A 13,862-nucleotide genomic window follows, 5' to 3' on the forward strand; every position below is an offset into this window, starting at 1 on the left:
CTGACAGGCTTTAATCAACGAGAGAGGGAGAGAAGAATCGTAATAGTTTGGCCCTTGGATTTATCCTTACAAAACCCCCACTAATACTTTTGTTTTTTAAAGGTCAATGACTTACATTAGAAGCTCTCCGCAGAGCACTTAAAGGCCGAGGGGACTGAATTTATTCAATAAAATGGACGGTCCAACATTTGTACTGCGGTACGGATTATGACGGGGCTCTATAAAACTATAAATTATTCCCTTTATGTCCCTTTAACTAGAACATTTGTATGATAAATAACATATTAGCAAATACGAAGGCGTCTCCAGCCCTCAATACCAAGTATAGGCAGCGCCATTCTATGTAACTAAATGCCCCATAAGTAACGATGACTCCCACAAGCCTTGTCACGGACACTGGTGGGTGCGGACACGTTGCTTGCCCCTGCTCAATACATTCATTTGCGTGGGGTTTTCGTTTGTGTGTATTCCACAGCTGTAATTTGGTTATTCCCCATCTGATGATGTGATGCTATATTTAAAACCCATACTATAATAATATAATATTAAAAACATAATTTAAAACAGCTGTTGATGACTTGAATAACTCATGGCTTTTATATACTTTGTTATATCGGTATATAGCTGTTCATTGAAATTATATATATATATATATATATTTTTAATTATTATTATTATTTTTTTTTTTTATTCAGACATTTCATTGAATTTAGAAGTGTGAAGAAAAATAAAAGTATAAAGAATAAAAATACCCTGAAAGAAATAGGGAAAATTTGCATATGGCAAGCACTACTTCACCTAGGTCACAGCTGAACAACGTGTCCCTAGACAAAGGACTCATGATATCTCATGAGATTGTATTATCTCATGATAATAAAATAAGTGTTTAGTGACAACAGTTTCATCAGGAAAGAATAGCGTAGCGGGAAGCATTATATATGGGGTTTACATTCAGTAATAATAAATAGTACAAAAAGACAAACTATCATGCAGACAAATAACAAATTGCAATCTACAGTAAGTACAGAGGTTATAATATGTTAAATGATCTGTAATGCAATATGTATAGTACGTATAATGTAAATCAAAGTATTGCCACATGTAAATATCAACACTACGTTACCCTAGACTATAATGTGTAACGACAGATGGGTCACATACGTGAATATTATTCAAATAAACAATTAGAAATCTCAATACACACAGTCATCTTACAGGGGGGTTCGTTATTCGAAACATTCATCTAAGAATAACTGCATCAAAACACAGGAAATAAACAAAAATGTAAAAATAAACCCATGACTACGAACCCATATTTAACTAATTTAAAAAGATATCCATTTTTTTTTTTTAGAAATGGTTAAAGAACCGTTATGCCTTAGCTGAAAGAAGGTTGTTCCTGGCACTCAAAGGGTTAACTCCAGCAATAAACATTTCCATGTGTTTTTCTGCCGTACAATAAAACAAAAATAAGCAATTTATACATTCACAGTTCTAATAACTAATTCATTGACATTATTCAAACTGAAAGTCTGCTTTATTAGCATGAAGATTACAGAGAGGATTTTTTTTTTGTATTGTTTTTCCCATTCAATTTATTCAGAGCTATGAGAATATCCTTTCAGAGACCTACAATTAATGAGCAGCAATTAGAGACAGTCGCCGTCTAATTTCACATCCACAGCCAATCGTGAGCCCAGATGTGACATGAATGGGTTGACTCGCCTGCATTCTACTTTCTGCCTCTAGAGGGAGTAGAGAGACAGAAAGTCACCAAAAAACTCAATCAGAGGACCTGATCATCTGGAGAATAAAGAGCATGCAGGAGCATCTGGAGGATGAGAGCTTTGTGCTCCTGGTCTTCAGACACAGGGAACACCATTGCCAGCTTTGCAGATGATCTGCTCCCAGCACTGGGGCAGCTGACACATTGGATTGCATTTATTAGGTTCTTGGGCACTGAATAACCTTTTTTACCAGTGATTGTGAGAAAGGAGAAACATCTAAGAGGCTTAACATGAGCCACTGTGAGCCTTACATGACCAGGAACAGTAACTGTCCCACTACAGCTATACGGAATGAGAGCCAGGACTACCTGCTGATGGAGACAGAAGATGGGGTGGACAACTCAGTGCATCCCTATGGCTATTACCCTATGTAAGTACACCTGAGCCAATGCTGTAGCTCCTATGGGCTACAATATAGGTTAATCTAAAAAAAAACAAAAAAAAAAACATGCATTTCATTGTGTATTAATCCATGCCTAATTGCATAAAAATGATTTCTACTCTGTTGGCAATGTAATGGTCTAATACACATATATTCTACTATAAATTGCACCATTCTAAAGTTTAACAGATGTGAGAATGCAGCAAATGTGTTAACCCACTGTGTGCCAGATGTGTTTCCTGCCTCCAGCACTCAATTAAATGTAATGTTATCTGAACACATTCAACCTACAACTTAACAATTAGACACTCAAGATGTTTCTTTTGCCTGCTGTTATTATTATTTGCAATAATCTCTATGTAATAAATAAGAATGGCTGTCAAGCTGTACATTGGCACTTGTTGAAGCATGGACCTGACCTCCTCTCCACATTGGAAGATATGATATCAGTTATTATCAACAGGTTTCTTTTAGTGAATCCACTTGGTGTTTATATCAAGGCAAAAAGCTACATAGTAATTGTGTATTCTTGTGTTCAGTGCAGATGCTCATGCCAGACAAACTGATATTATTATTGTAAGCTGCAGAAAAAGGACTACTTTATGGTTTAATGGACCAAAACCACAGATGGTGAATGTGTTCTGTAGGAAATAGTCTGTTGACGGATGGATAAGAAATTAGATTAGGAAAAAAACACTTAACTGCAAATTTTAGTCTGTTTGTTGAGAAATGGGGGCCAGAAAATAATTATGAGCTATGCTGTGTTTCAGGCTCATTCATCAGAGCATCCATACAGAAATAGCATTCAGCGTCCATGGCTACTATAAATGGGAGCCCTTATTACTGGCAAAATGGCAAAGCAATGATTTTTTTTAATTAGCCTTTTTTATGATTGTTATATTTTTTGTTATTGTGTATAATCTTTGTTTAATCTCATTTGAATCCTTCTGAAGTACCAGCAGTAACGTGATTTAAAGGCTCCGACGCGTTTCTTGGAGAACGCTTTATACCATAAATGGATGCAAAAAATGTCAAAGAAATTCAAGTCGTGTTCCAGATCTGGAAAGGCTTAAATGCGGATTAAATTATACTTTTAAATGAATACCTTTTGTAAATTTTAAACTGAGTGGGTGGGGGGGGGTCATATAGTAACACGGGATGGGGACAAAGCAAAAACTTTTCATGGAATCGCATGTGGGTTTCTGATAGATTGCTTTCTGATTCTGTTGGTGATACCGGAACCTTATCTAATGAAATAGAAATTACTTTCTGGACAGCTGCGAAAAATGACTTTCAAAAATGTACGGAAGCCAATTTCTGGCATTATAACGATTGCGTTTTAGACCAGTGGTTCCCAACCCAGGCGCTTTAACAGGACAGGATTTAGTAATTAACACATTGTGTTCCAATAGGGAGACCTTGACCTTCAGGACCACCGTTTTAGACCCTTCTACCTTGAACGGGTCCCGAAATACTGAATGGCTATTGGTGCATTCAGACGATATTGCAAAACCCAACATGTCCATGAGTGCGGAGGGTATTGCAAACACTTATTTCTTAGATTTATGGTGCGTCGTTCCTTTGTCAGCCTCCAGTGCTAATATCCTTGGATGTTTTCTAGGATTTCCCACATGAAGACATATTGATCTCAATGGCAGATTACGTTAAATCCAAACTGCATTGTTGGGGGGTATATGACGTGTAGTAGGAACCAGATGGAAAGGTCGGAAAGATCATTTAACATATCGGAGATATTTCTCTGCAGGGTGAACGTTACATTTTGTTTGTAGAAGTCCAGTTTTTGAATTGTTAATGGGATGTTGCCATGGAAAAAAAAATGTTTGTGCACGGAAATGCTGCGTTTCGAAGAGCAGGATTGCTGTATGGAAGCACCGGCGTCAATTTTATGGCCTTGTCTCTCCCAAGCTTTCTATTGTTTGCATAAATCAAAGACGATTTGAATGTGTTTTCTTGGAAAAAAAAGTAGAAAAGAGATAAATTTTCTATTTATGGAGAAAATAAAAATTTTAAAATTAGGAAATCTAATTTATATAATAATACAAAAACTATACCCACTTAATGCGTCCATTCTAATAAGATAACATAAGATTCAACCCCATTAGGGAAAATAATGAAACATCTGTGCTTGCGTAAAGCATTCATGCAAATTTATTGGAAAAACAACGTGTCTGCATATCGTTAATTTGCCCGTCCGTATAACTCAATCTTCAAAAGAGAAGTTGTAGCAAAGATACTTGAGACTTCGCGGTGCTCCATGAAATTGCGTGATGACTTCAGATTGCTTTGTTGTCGCTGTTTGGAGTAGACATTTTATAAGCGTGATACGGAGTGTGAAGCGTGATAAGAAGCTTTTAATATAACACCGGTCACTGGAGACTTTAGTTTGTCAGAATGACTTTCCTCTTCACACTCCTCACACCGACAGCAACAATCCGCAAACTGTTTCAACGGAACGGAATATGGAAATTAATTGTAGACGCCATACCCCATAGGAGAAGCATGGTCTTCTAGTAACGCAGAATGAATATGTTTGGAGCTGCCGATGTGTGGACGTGATAAATTTATGAACAGCAACAAATGAACAGATATAGGAAAGGCTGAACTTGATGGACGCAGGTCTTTTTTCAGCCTATATAACTATGTAACTATGTAACTATGTAATATGTGAATTATTGCAATGGGCAAAGGACAATCGTCTTTAAAGGGACAGTTTAATGTTCCGGACACCCTGACTATAGAAGAACGCATGTTAACGCTCTGTAAGTCAACTTGTCCTGTTTACCCATTGAACAGCGCTGTGGAATATGATGGCGCTATATAAAACAATAATTAATAATGATAAAAGGGACTCTGGGATTCAGCCTGACCATCTATGAGGACTTAACTATCCTTCCATAATAATAAATAAATAAATAAAGCTCGTACCTGACACAGAATTTCCAACCATGCTGCAAAATCTTCTGTCTTCCTCCATGATCCAAAATGTCTTGTCAGTCATTGGCTGCTTAAGCTGTCAATCGATGGCAGTAAGGTATGTCCAATGAAATCAATGGGAATATGTTCACTGATCGACACCGTGAGCAGCCAATCAGTGGCAGGAAAGTGCACCAATTGAAAGCATTGAGGAGACTTCACACATGCACATTGGGGTCTTCTTAACAGACCCCTGCACGCAGCGTTCAGCGTTCGGACGAATGCATCTATTGCAGGGCATTCAGCCGGGGGTGAGGAAAGGGGCAAAGGAATTTGGGGGGAATTCTACAGAATCACATCAAGCCTTTTCAAACAGACCACACAAAAATATAAAGTGACCATTAAAGTTCATATGATGGCTGTTTTTGTTTTTTTTCTATGTATTGACACCTATTAAATAAAGTGGATCAGTATTCGTACATAGTATGTGTTTGTTTTATCAAACTGCGTGTACAACCATTCTCTGTATTTGGTTCAGTCTTTTTATTTTTCATATCTTCCATGTGCAGAAAGTGCTACTTACATATATTTTCTTTTTTTTATAATTTATATAGTGTGGGACAAGAGTCTTCAGTTCATCTGTAGCCTGTTTTCCATACTATGGAAATATATATATATATACAGTTGCTAAAATAAGGCTTACACAGGGCATTGGTGGATATGGGCGGTGTGGCCACTGGCTGGACATGCCCGGCGGCACGCTATGTGGGCATAAAAACATAGTATGTGGCCACACATATCCAGACATCACCCTCGTGTCATTAGGTAGCTGCTGTGCCAGGACCGCGTCTTCATTCCCAGTATCGCCCTGAAACCCTCTTGTTAGAACTTTTGTCCTAACATTTCTTTGAAATCTATTTCTGTATTGTAATAATACAATTCTGCTTTGAGATATTTTACATCCAAATTCCATTAGTTTGCATTTATCAACATTTATACGCAGCTGCCACACACATATATTGTATTGCTGTTGGTAAATGTAACAAGTAACCTATATTATGGTGGTATACGTGTCTATGGAATTATATGTGAAGGACACCAATTAGTTTTTTTTAGTCCATTGGGTTGAGGATCTCAAACACACTTAAAAGAGACAACCTAGTGTCCCAGGAAACGTCCCGAATATAAAAATGCATATTAAAGAACTTTGCAAAGTACCCTAATCCGATTTCATTAAACCTGCAAAAATAAATAAAATTGCTTACCTTTAGAAGAAGCTGCAGCTCCAGAGCTGCAGCGCAATATCTTCTACGTGGTCCAATGTTTTATGCCATTGATGGTCAACCATTCAACTCATTAACCCCATCTCCATCTCCTGCCAGCCAAATAACGGGGCTGTGGGGTAAATGAATTTGGGGGATTCTGTAGAATCATTCCACGCAGGAGGGATTCAAAGATTACAAACGATATAAAGATGTAAAGAGACCACTCAGTTATCGCATGCATCAAAGTGCATATGATGTCTGGAACGTCCCTTTAAATCCAGGTTTTGATGCCAACTATTGCTGAGCTCAGCTTTTCATTGTTACACTGAGTGACAGAAAAAGAAAAATTAGGTACAAACTAATTTAATGATTCTAAACTGTGTGTGGGTGACAGCTTTGCTTTAAGTCACTTAATTATGTATTATAATCCTGAAAATTGCTTGTAACCAGTTTTCTTAAAAAAAAAAAGCATTCTTTCCTTTTGCTCTCCTGCTATAATAAAGCTATTTTAATAACTTTTGATCTAAATAGCTTCCATTTTTTAAATTGAAAAGCTTATCGAGTCTCATATTGTTGGAAAATACATTATTAATGTGGTTATTATTCTTCCAGAAATATCTGTAATGCGAGTAGTAAAAGATTGGTATTGGTGTATTATGTTGTAGAGATCCCCCCAGCTTGATCTGTTAAATGACCCCCATGATCCATTCTGCACCTTAGAAAAATTCCCTCCAGTAATGGACACCAAGACATAACATTTTCAATCAAATTACCTTCTACATACTACAACGGTGTGCTAGTCCCCAGAGCTTAAGGTAAAGAACAGAGAAAAGGTAATAATAATAATAATAATAATAATAAAAATAAAATAATAATCTGGGTAACAGTCAGGGGTTGGCACCTTCTGGCTCAGGGGGCACATACGGTTGAGCGGCACACCTCGAGAAGCCCACCGTGAGCAGCCGTGCGTTTAACACGTGGTCATGTGACACGTGCTACACTCCCGTCTCTAACAGTGGGCCGATATATGTCTGTTTGAAGACTATGGACCGGCCCAGGGAGGCAGTTGCACTTTTCCTAAAGATACAAGGAGGACACCCAAAATAACACACAATGTATTTCTTAATATTTTAGACTTCTTTGCTTAAGATGACCTAATAAATGATCTACGATCTCGATATGATGTGTGTCTGCTCGTAAACAGGATACGATGTTATAGCTAAGAGTTACATTACATATTGGGATACTTACACTCTACACCATCTGTCAGAGAGATATCACAAAATCACTTGACCACGACATAGAAACAGAACGGACCCTGCTCACTCCTTCAGTAGTACAGGAGTTGAAATGATTATCCTTTCCTAGGAATTACCATCATATGTATTAGCTTTAAATATGTTTTGAATTCTGTGTGCCCGCCACTGGTAACAGTTCTATGTCCACCTTCCCAGTTGAGTACCCACAGAGCTCACGCTCTATACAGTACCATCAACAAATGGAATGTTATGATCCATTTAACTGTTTTGTTTGGAATTATAATGTGTATTTTTAATGTATACAGTTTTTTTTTTAAAATACATGTGCTGCCATTTTGGGATATAAGTTGGCAGCATTAGCTTTCGAACACCCCCCCCCCCCTCAACAAAAAGACCATGCCTGGAAACTCTCAAGGTCTGAGTCTTTGGGTCAGTTTCTTCTTTCTTCGGGAAGGAGAGCGGTGTCTGGCCACACCTACTCCCCTCCTACTCTCCACCCATTAAAGGGTGTCTGGAGATAGCTCCACCCCTACCGATGGATAACTCAGCAATCTCAAAGCCACTTCTCCAGAAGAGGGAGAGCTCAGGTAGCCTAATCTGAGAGATTCCCAGGTATGCTCCAACAGCACAGCACTTCCACCTCGCTTTGTGTCTCTGTGCAACTAGGACTGAACAATGAAGCCAAGTAGGTTAATTTCAGCATCATGGGAAATAACCCATAAAACGGTAAAAGCCAATAAATTAAAAGCGCCTGCGTTGAGCTAATTGATTTTATGTGTACAGAATGTTATACATAATGCCGAGCGCATGGCTTACACACGATATGCAGACATGTGACAGATGAGTACTTTATGCGTTTATGTCTTTTATTCTTATTTCTTACCCACATCTCCAAATACAGACTCCAAAGGTCACACGGCGCTTAGCTGAGCCGGAAAGCGTAGCTAAGAGATTATGCTGCTTTTCCCCATTAAGCCTTCCTTGTTCGAAGCAAAGAATCATTTTCCTTCTTTTTTTTTTTAAAGTAATTCCATACACTGAAGAGAATTATGAAGCGGTTATATACGAGCTTTAGATTTTGTATAGAAGAAATGCTCCAATATTGATTCATTGTCCCGGTCTGACCTCTGCACTCTAAGGGTTAGCGCAGTTATTGAGGATATGAGATCAGACAGAATGTATTTCTTTTAGCGGTGTTCTTTTAGCAGCCTGGCTAATACAATTGAATATTGATGGGTGGAATGGAAGTCCACTTTAGTTTAATCAATCATAGTTGAGATTTTGAAAAAAAACCCAAAAAACTAGCATGTTATTTCATTAATAAAAGAAAGAGTTAAAATTCAACAAGTCCAGTATTATAATCAATGTGTCCCATTGCAGGATTAGTTCACGAATGGTGTGGTGCAGCTCGAGCACAAAACACCCTCTGTATTAATATACATATATACACCACCAGCATTGGCTAGTAACTCTGGGAATTGTTGGTCACACTGGATGAGGCTTAATGTTAAAGTCCAATGATGGCAGAGTAAGTGGATTGTAATTGTATCTTCATCCATAAAGTTGGTAGTTTGAGTCATTAGATAATTTAAAAAGGTAATTTATTCCCGATTCACTAAGCCATGCATTTCATCAGAGAATGCTCGGTGGTGAAACACAATGACATAACCCGATAAACAAGTGTGGACACGTTACATTTATCAAGCTTGTTATTTAATTTCATGAATTAATGGTGTGAAATATGGTGTGAAATGTGAAATAACACTAATTAATACTATTCCGTGGGTACTGCCAGCTCCCAGGTGAGATGACGTGGTGTAGATTGCACATAGACCTCGATTATGTGACAACAGACGCACCTTATGCTATTGAATTATACTCATATATCTTATTCTCATGACAGTTTGATAAATTGAAGTGCTGTTGAGGTTCCTTGTGATTTATTGCTCTTCCCAGCGCCATAGTTTGTCTGGAGCACCAGCATGCCAACAGCATCATTGGAAACCTGAAGCGTGAACCCTTCTAGCACTGGGAGCAGGAACATACTGGGGTGGAAAATGGACCTGGCGCTTTAAGGCCAACAGCTGATACTCATGTGTAAGGCGTTTTGCTGGATATATACTATAGGTGCCTAGGCTTTTACAGCAAGACACTGGATGAGCGCGGATAGCGTTAAGTTGGAGGCACAAAGGGCAGCAGCCAGTCCGAGTATGTTTGGGAGATGTGACTGTGTACTCCCAATGCTTGTGAATGCACAGATATCAGCAGGAAGCAAACTTGGGCCATCATCTGGCACACCGGCCAAATACCTGGTGGGCTGGTGGCCACAACGCCACACTTACCCTGCAGTGAGCAGCCATCGGCCTGATCACACGCTACGTGAGCTACACCTACGTCATCGGGCAGCTGCTGCCCTTAAAATGCCCAGGCCGCCCTGACATTACCAGTCCAGCCCTGGCAGGAAGCAGATGGGTAATTAAATGAACAGTATCTCTAACAAAAATTCAGCTCTGATTATCATTGAAAACCACCTCTTCCGGAGCACAGAAAACAGTCTTGCTTCCCTCAGATACATAATTGAAGTGAACCAATAATATGAGCTACAAAAGGAGGCAGGGACATTGAAACCAGGGGCATAATATATTAAATCTTATGGCCGTCAAGAAAAAGGTGAACGTAGGCTGTTGAGCAAGAGAAACTTAAGAGATTTCTGGCAAATTTGTTTTTTATATGGAAAAGTTATACTGATGATGTGCTTGGAATTTGGATTGGCAGTCAGGGAACATTAAAACAATTTGCTGATTATATAAATTTAAATTCTATGATCCAACATTGGTTTGGTCCTCTAAGGTGATAAATACACAGCACAGCAAGTACATTTGAAGGCTTAGTTTTAAAACGGCACGGTTCACAAAGTGAACAGCGGGAAAAAAATAGAAACAGAACTAAAAACACAAACCTTTGTTCAATAGGAACAATAACAAAACTTTCATAAACATAACATACATAAACACTAAAGTAACACAAAAAGTCAAGAGAGGATAAATCTCATTCATTCTGCGGAGTTTGTATGTGTGTTTGTTGGTGTGAGAATGCGTATGTATTATAATGAGTGCATGTGTATGTGAATGTGTAGGGAGTGAGTGGGCACGAGGGGGCCACTTTGCTGTACCTGTTTAGGTCAGTCCTGTTTATTTTGCTTGCAACAGTCACACAACAAATCACTATTTAGCAGTGCAAAAGAAGGGAACATTTTTTAGTAGCTTATTTGGAAATTACTAATGTTTTGTCATGTTCTGCCCTGGCTGCGGAGCTGCATTTCTGTCCTGCTTTAGTTTCTCTGTTTTGCTTTGATCCATTCCTGGATTTCCTTTTGCTTTGTTCTATTTTCCATTCCTTGCTTCTGCTCCGGCTCTTTGCTTCAGCTCTGTTTCCTTTATAAGGTGCGCCCCACCTGTGTGTTCTGTTTGTCTCAGTCTGCAGTCTGCAGTCTAAGGTATGTCTCTGTGCTGTGTTTGGTTTACATGTGTGGTTTGTTTTGTATCTTTGTCTGCAGGGATTAGCGTTAGGACCCACCGTCATTGGAGTACTTTGGCGTAGTGGTGGGCTAAGCATACTATGGCCATATCATGTGACGAAATCTCCAATAGTTATCATGTAGTCCTAGGCTAGTTGCTGTATTCATGTTTGTCTGTCTCTTATGTACCTTTGCCCTTCTTCCTTGAATCATCTGAGGATTCCGGTTCCTCTCTCCTCTCCCCATGTCCCAGTTAAGATTTCCTATCCTTGCTTAAAGGAAGAAGCGTCCGAGGGTTCCGGCTCCTCACTCCTTCCCCTGTGTTCCTTGCCTTCTTCCCTGTCCTTTGTTGTGCCCTGTACCATGTATGTCTTGTCTGGTTATGTTTATTCCTTGTCTTGTGCCTGTTTATACTTTACGCTATTCATTTCATGTTTCTAGCCACTTCTCGTGTATATCCTATATCATGTTTCTTGCCCGGTCTCCCTTTCCCTTGCTGTGTTTATGTTTCTGCTACATTAACCTTTGCCTAGCTTCTATTCTCCCAGCCTGCAGCATCCTGCTTGTGATCCATGTGATATGCTTCATGCCTGCTCCAGGGTGCCTGCAGGATTCGTTTTGTTCTGGACTACATCTGCTGCCATATCAGGGCGCTGGTGTTTGGCTGCACTAACCTAGGTGCTCAACTCCTGTGTGGTCACCCTGCAACCAGGCCCTGCCCCAGACTCCACTGCTGCATCGTGACTCCTGCATACAACCATCGGGCGCGCTGGGTCCTTCCAGTCACCAGCTTGGACCCAGTCCGTGACATGTTTCAACTCTTATTCAAATATAGTCAAATTGAATTGACTTAAAATGAAAAGTTGATCTGAATTTGAGTATGTCGGGTTTTCTTTCTTCTTTTTTAATCCTGAAAGAAAACAGAATCTGTGAATAAATATAGAGAAGCATGGCGCACTAAGATAAGTAGAGCGGGTAGGCTATAGAAATAAACTCTACGGAACTCTTTGGCTATGAAGCTCTGATTCCCACCTTTTCACCCACATTTCTTTTTTTTTATTTAATTTTTTTATTATTTATTTTTTTTTATTTTTTAATATATAAATATATACAAAAAAAGCAAAACATACATACAAGTAAAAAAGACAAACAAGTTCTATACCACATTCGTACAGTTATATAAAAAAAAAAAAAAAAAAAAAGAGAGAGCTTTGGTTAGCCTACCATGGGGAGCTCCAAGGTATGGGAAGGAGGAAGCCGACGTGGAAGGGATCCCAACTTCTGTTTGCTGAACATTAGTCATTACAGACCCACGCATATTTTTTGCTCTGACCTTTCTACACTTGATTTTATTCTTCATATCTGATCATTTACCTATGGAATTTGATTTAAAACCATTGTGCGCATATAGCAGTTGTTGCAGGCTATTAATAGTCAAAAAATGTCAGCATGCAAAAAAAAAAAAATACATTTGTATGTCAAAGATGGTTGACAGGCAGATTATAATTAATAGCTAAAGCAAAGCTTCCAATGTGGTTGTTATTTTTTTTTTTTTCGTGAGAGACAGCTAGTGACATATCCGTTACTAATTTAACATATATATATATGTATATATATATTCCCTGCAGTAATTGATTTGTCAAGAACGCTGATTTCGTAGAAGATGCGGAATCTGAATTATTATAAAACGGCTTTTCGGTACAAAGGGGCAGAAAAAGCAACGTCTCCAGGCGCAGATGTCACCGATGCCACCGGTTCTCCGCAGGGATGGTTTAATAATGCTACTGTTAGAACATTAGCTGAAATTTATTTTTATCTCCAAAAAAAGGGAAAAAAGTGAGAATTTTTGTAAAGTTCATTCATGACTCATTTCAAACTCACCTTGATAGAGAGCTAGGTTTGCTAGGTGCAAATTGGAATGTGATTGTGATGATGATCGAACATTTTTAATGAATGCAGCCGAGATCCGAGTGTTGATAAGTGTTTCTGATGTCATCCCGAAGTCCATTTACTGTAGTAATGTCTGCTGCATTCAGTAATTAGCGGTAATTTTCACCAAATTAGCTTTCGTTAATTCACGATACTGTAACTCAAGGATGTTATGAATGTGGGGCGTTTCATGGAACGGCTCAAACGGTCATCCATAATGTATTCATTTTTATAGCTATGAATGCTTATGGCTACTTAGTATTATTCCAACCTGGTATTAAAAACATTTCATTATAGATACTGTGCCACTCAGATAACAAATTACTTCTACTATCTAGTTAGTATCTTACGATACACTCCGGCATGTACACCCATGTGCGCTTTAATGCATAGAATAACGGGGGGTTATTTTGGAATTGTTTACTTTCTGCATAAATTCCAACAAGGCTATTTGCCTTGCAAGAGATTCCATCAAACATATCTCCTACTCAGCAATGCGTATGTGTGGGCACCTACCCCCAGTATGCTCTAGTGCTGGCCTGCGCAAGATTTACATGGAGTACTTCTTGCGCACGCCTTTAGATATAATGTAAGGAAGATTTACTTTACTGAAAGTCCCGGATTTGGGAGCTTTTACTTGTCTTGGTACTTTTAGTGTCTTGGAACTTGTCCCGGGAAACCAGCAGTTGTGTTTGTCTGGTGCAGGGCTGGCCTAAAATCAAAGGAGCGTGGAGTCTGTTCTTTCAGACCTCGGCTTCAGTCCTCCCTGACGCTGTGTGCTAGTGATTG

The 13,862-nt window shown here is 38.9% G+C and overlaps 1 protein-coding gene across 1 annotated transcript in view; it reads left to right on the forward strand.

Annotated features, from left to right (window-relative positions):
• Positions 1-1,992: 1,992 nt before the first annotated feature.
• The window catches only part of TRPC6 (transient receptor potential cation channel subfamily C member 6), a 45,522-nt gene continuing 33,652 nt past the window's right edge, over positions 1,993-13,862 (forward strand). The window contains exon 1 of the mRNA XM_053456513.1: positions 1,993-2,157. Coding sequence (XP_053312488.1) covers positions 2,018-2,157 — 140 coding nt within the window. The 5' untranslated portion in view covers positions 1,993-2,017. The remainder of the gene's footprint in view (positions 2,158-13,862) is intronic.

Source organism: Spea bombifrons, chromosome 2 (assembly GCF_027358695.1).
Source record: "Spea bombifrons isolate aSpeBom1 chromosome 2, aSpeBom1.2.pri, whole genome shotgun sequence".
Classification (NCBI taxonomy): domain Eukaryota; kingdom Metazoa; phylum Chordata; class Amphibia; order Anura; family Pelobatidae; genus Spea; species Spea bombifrons.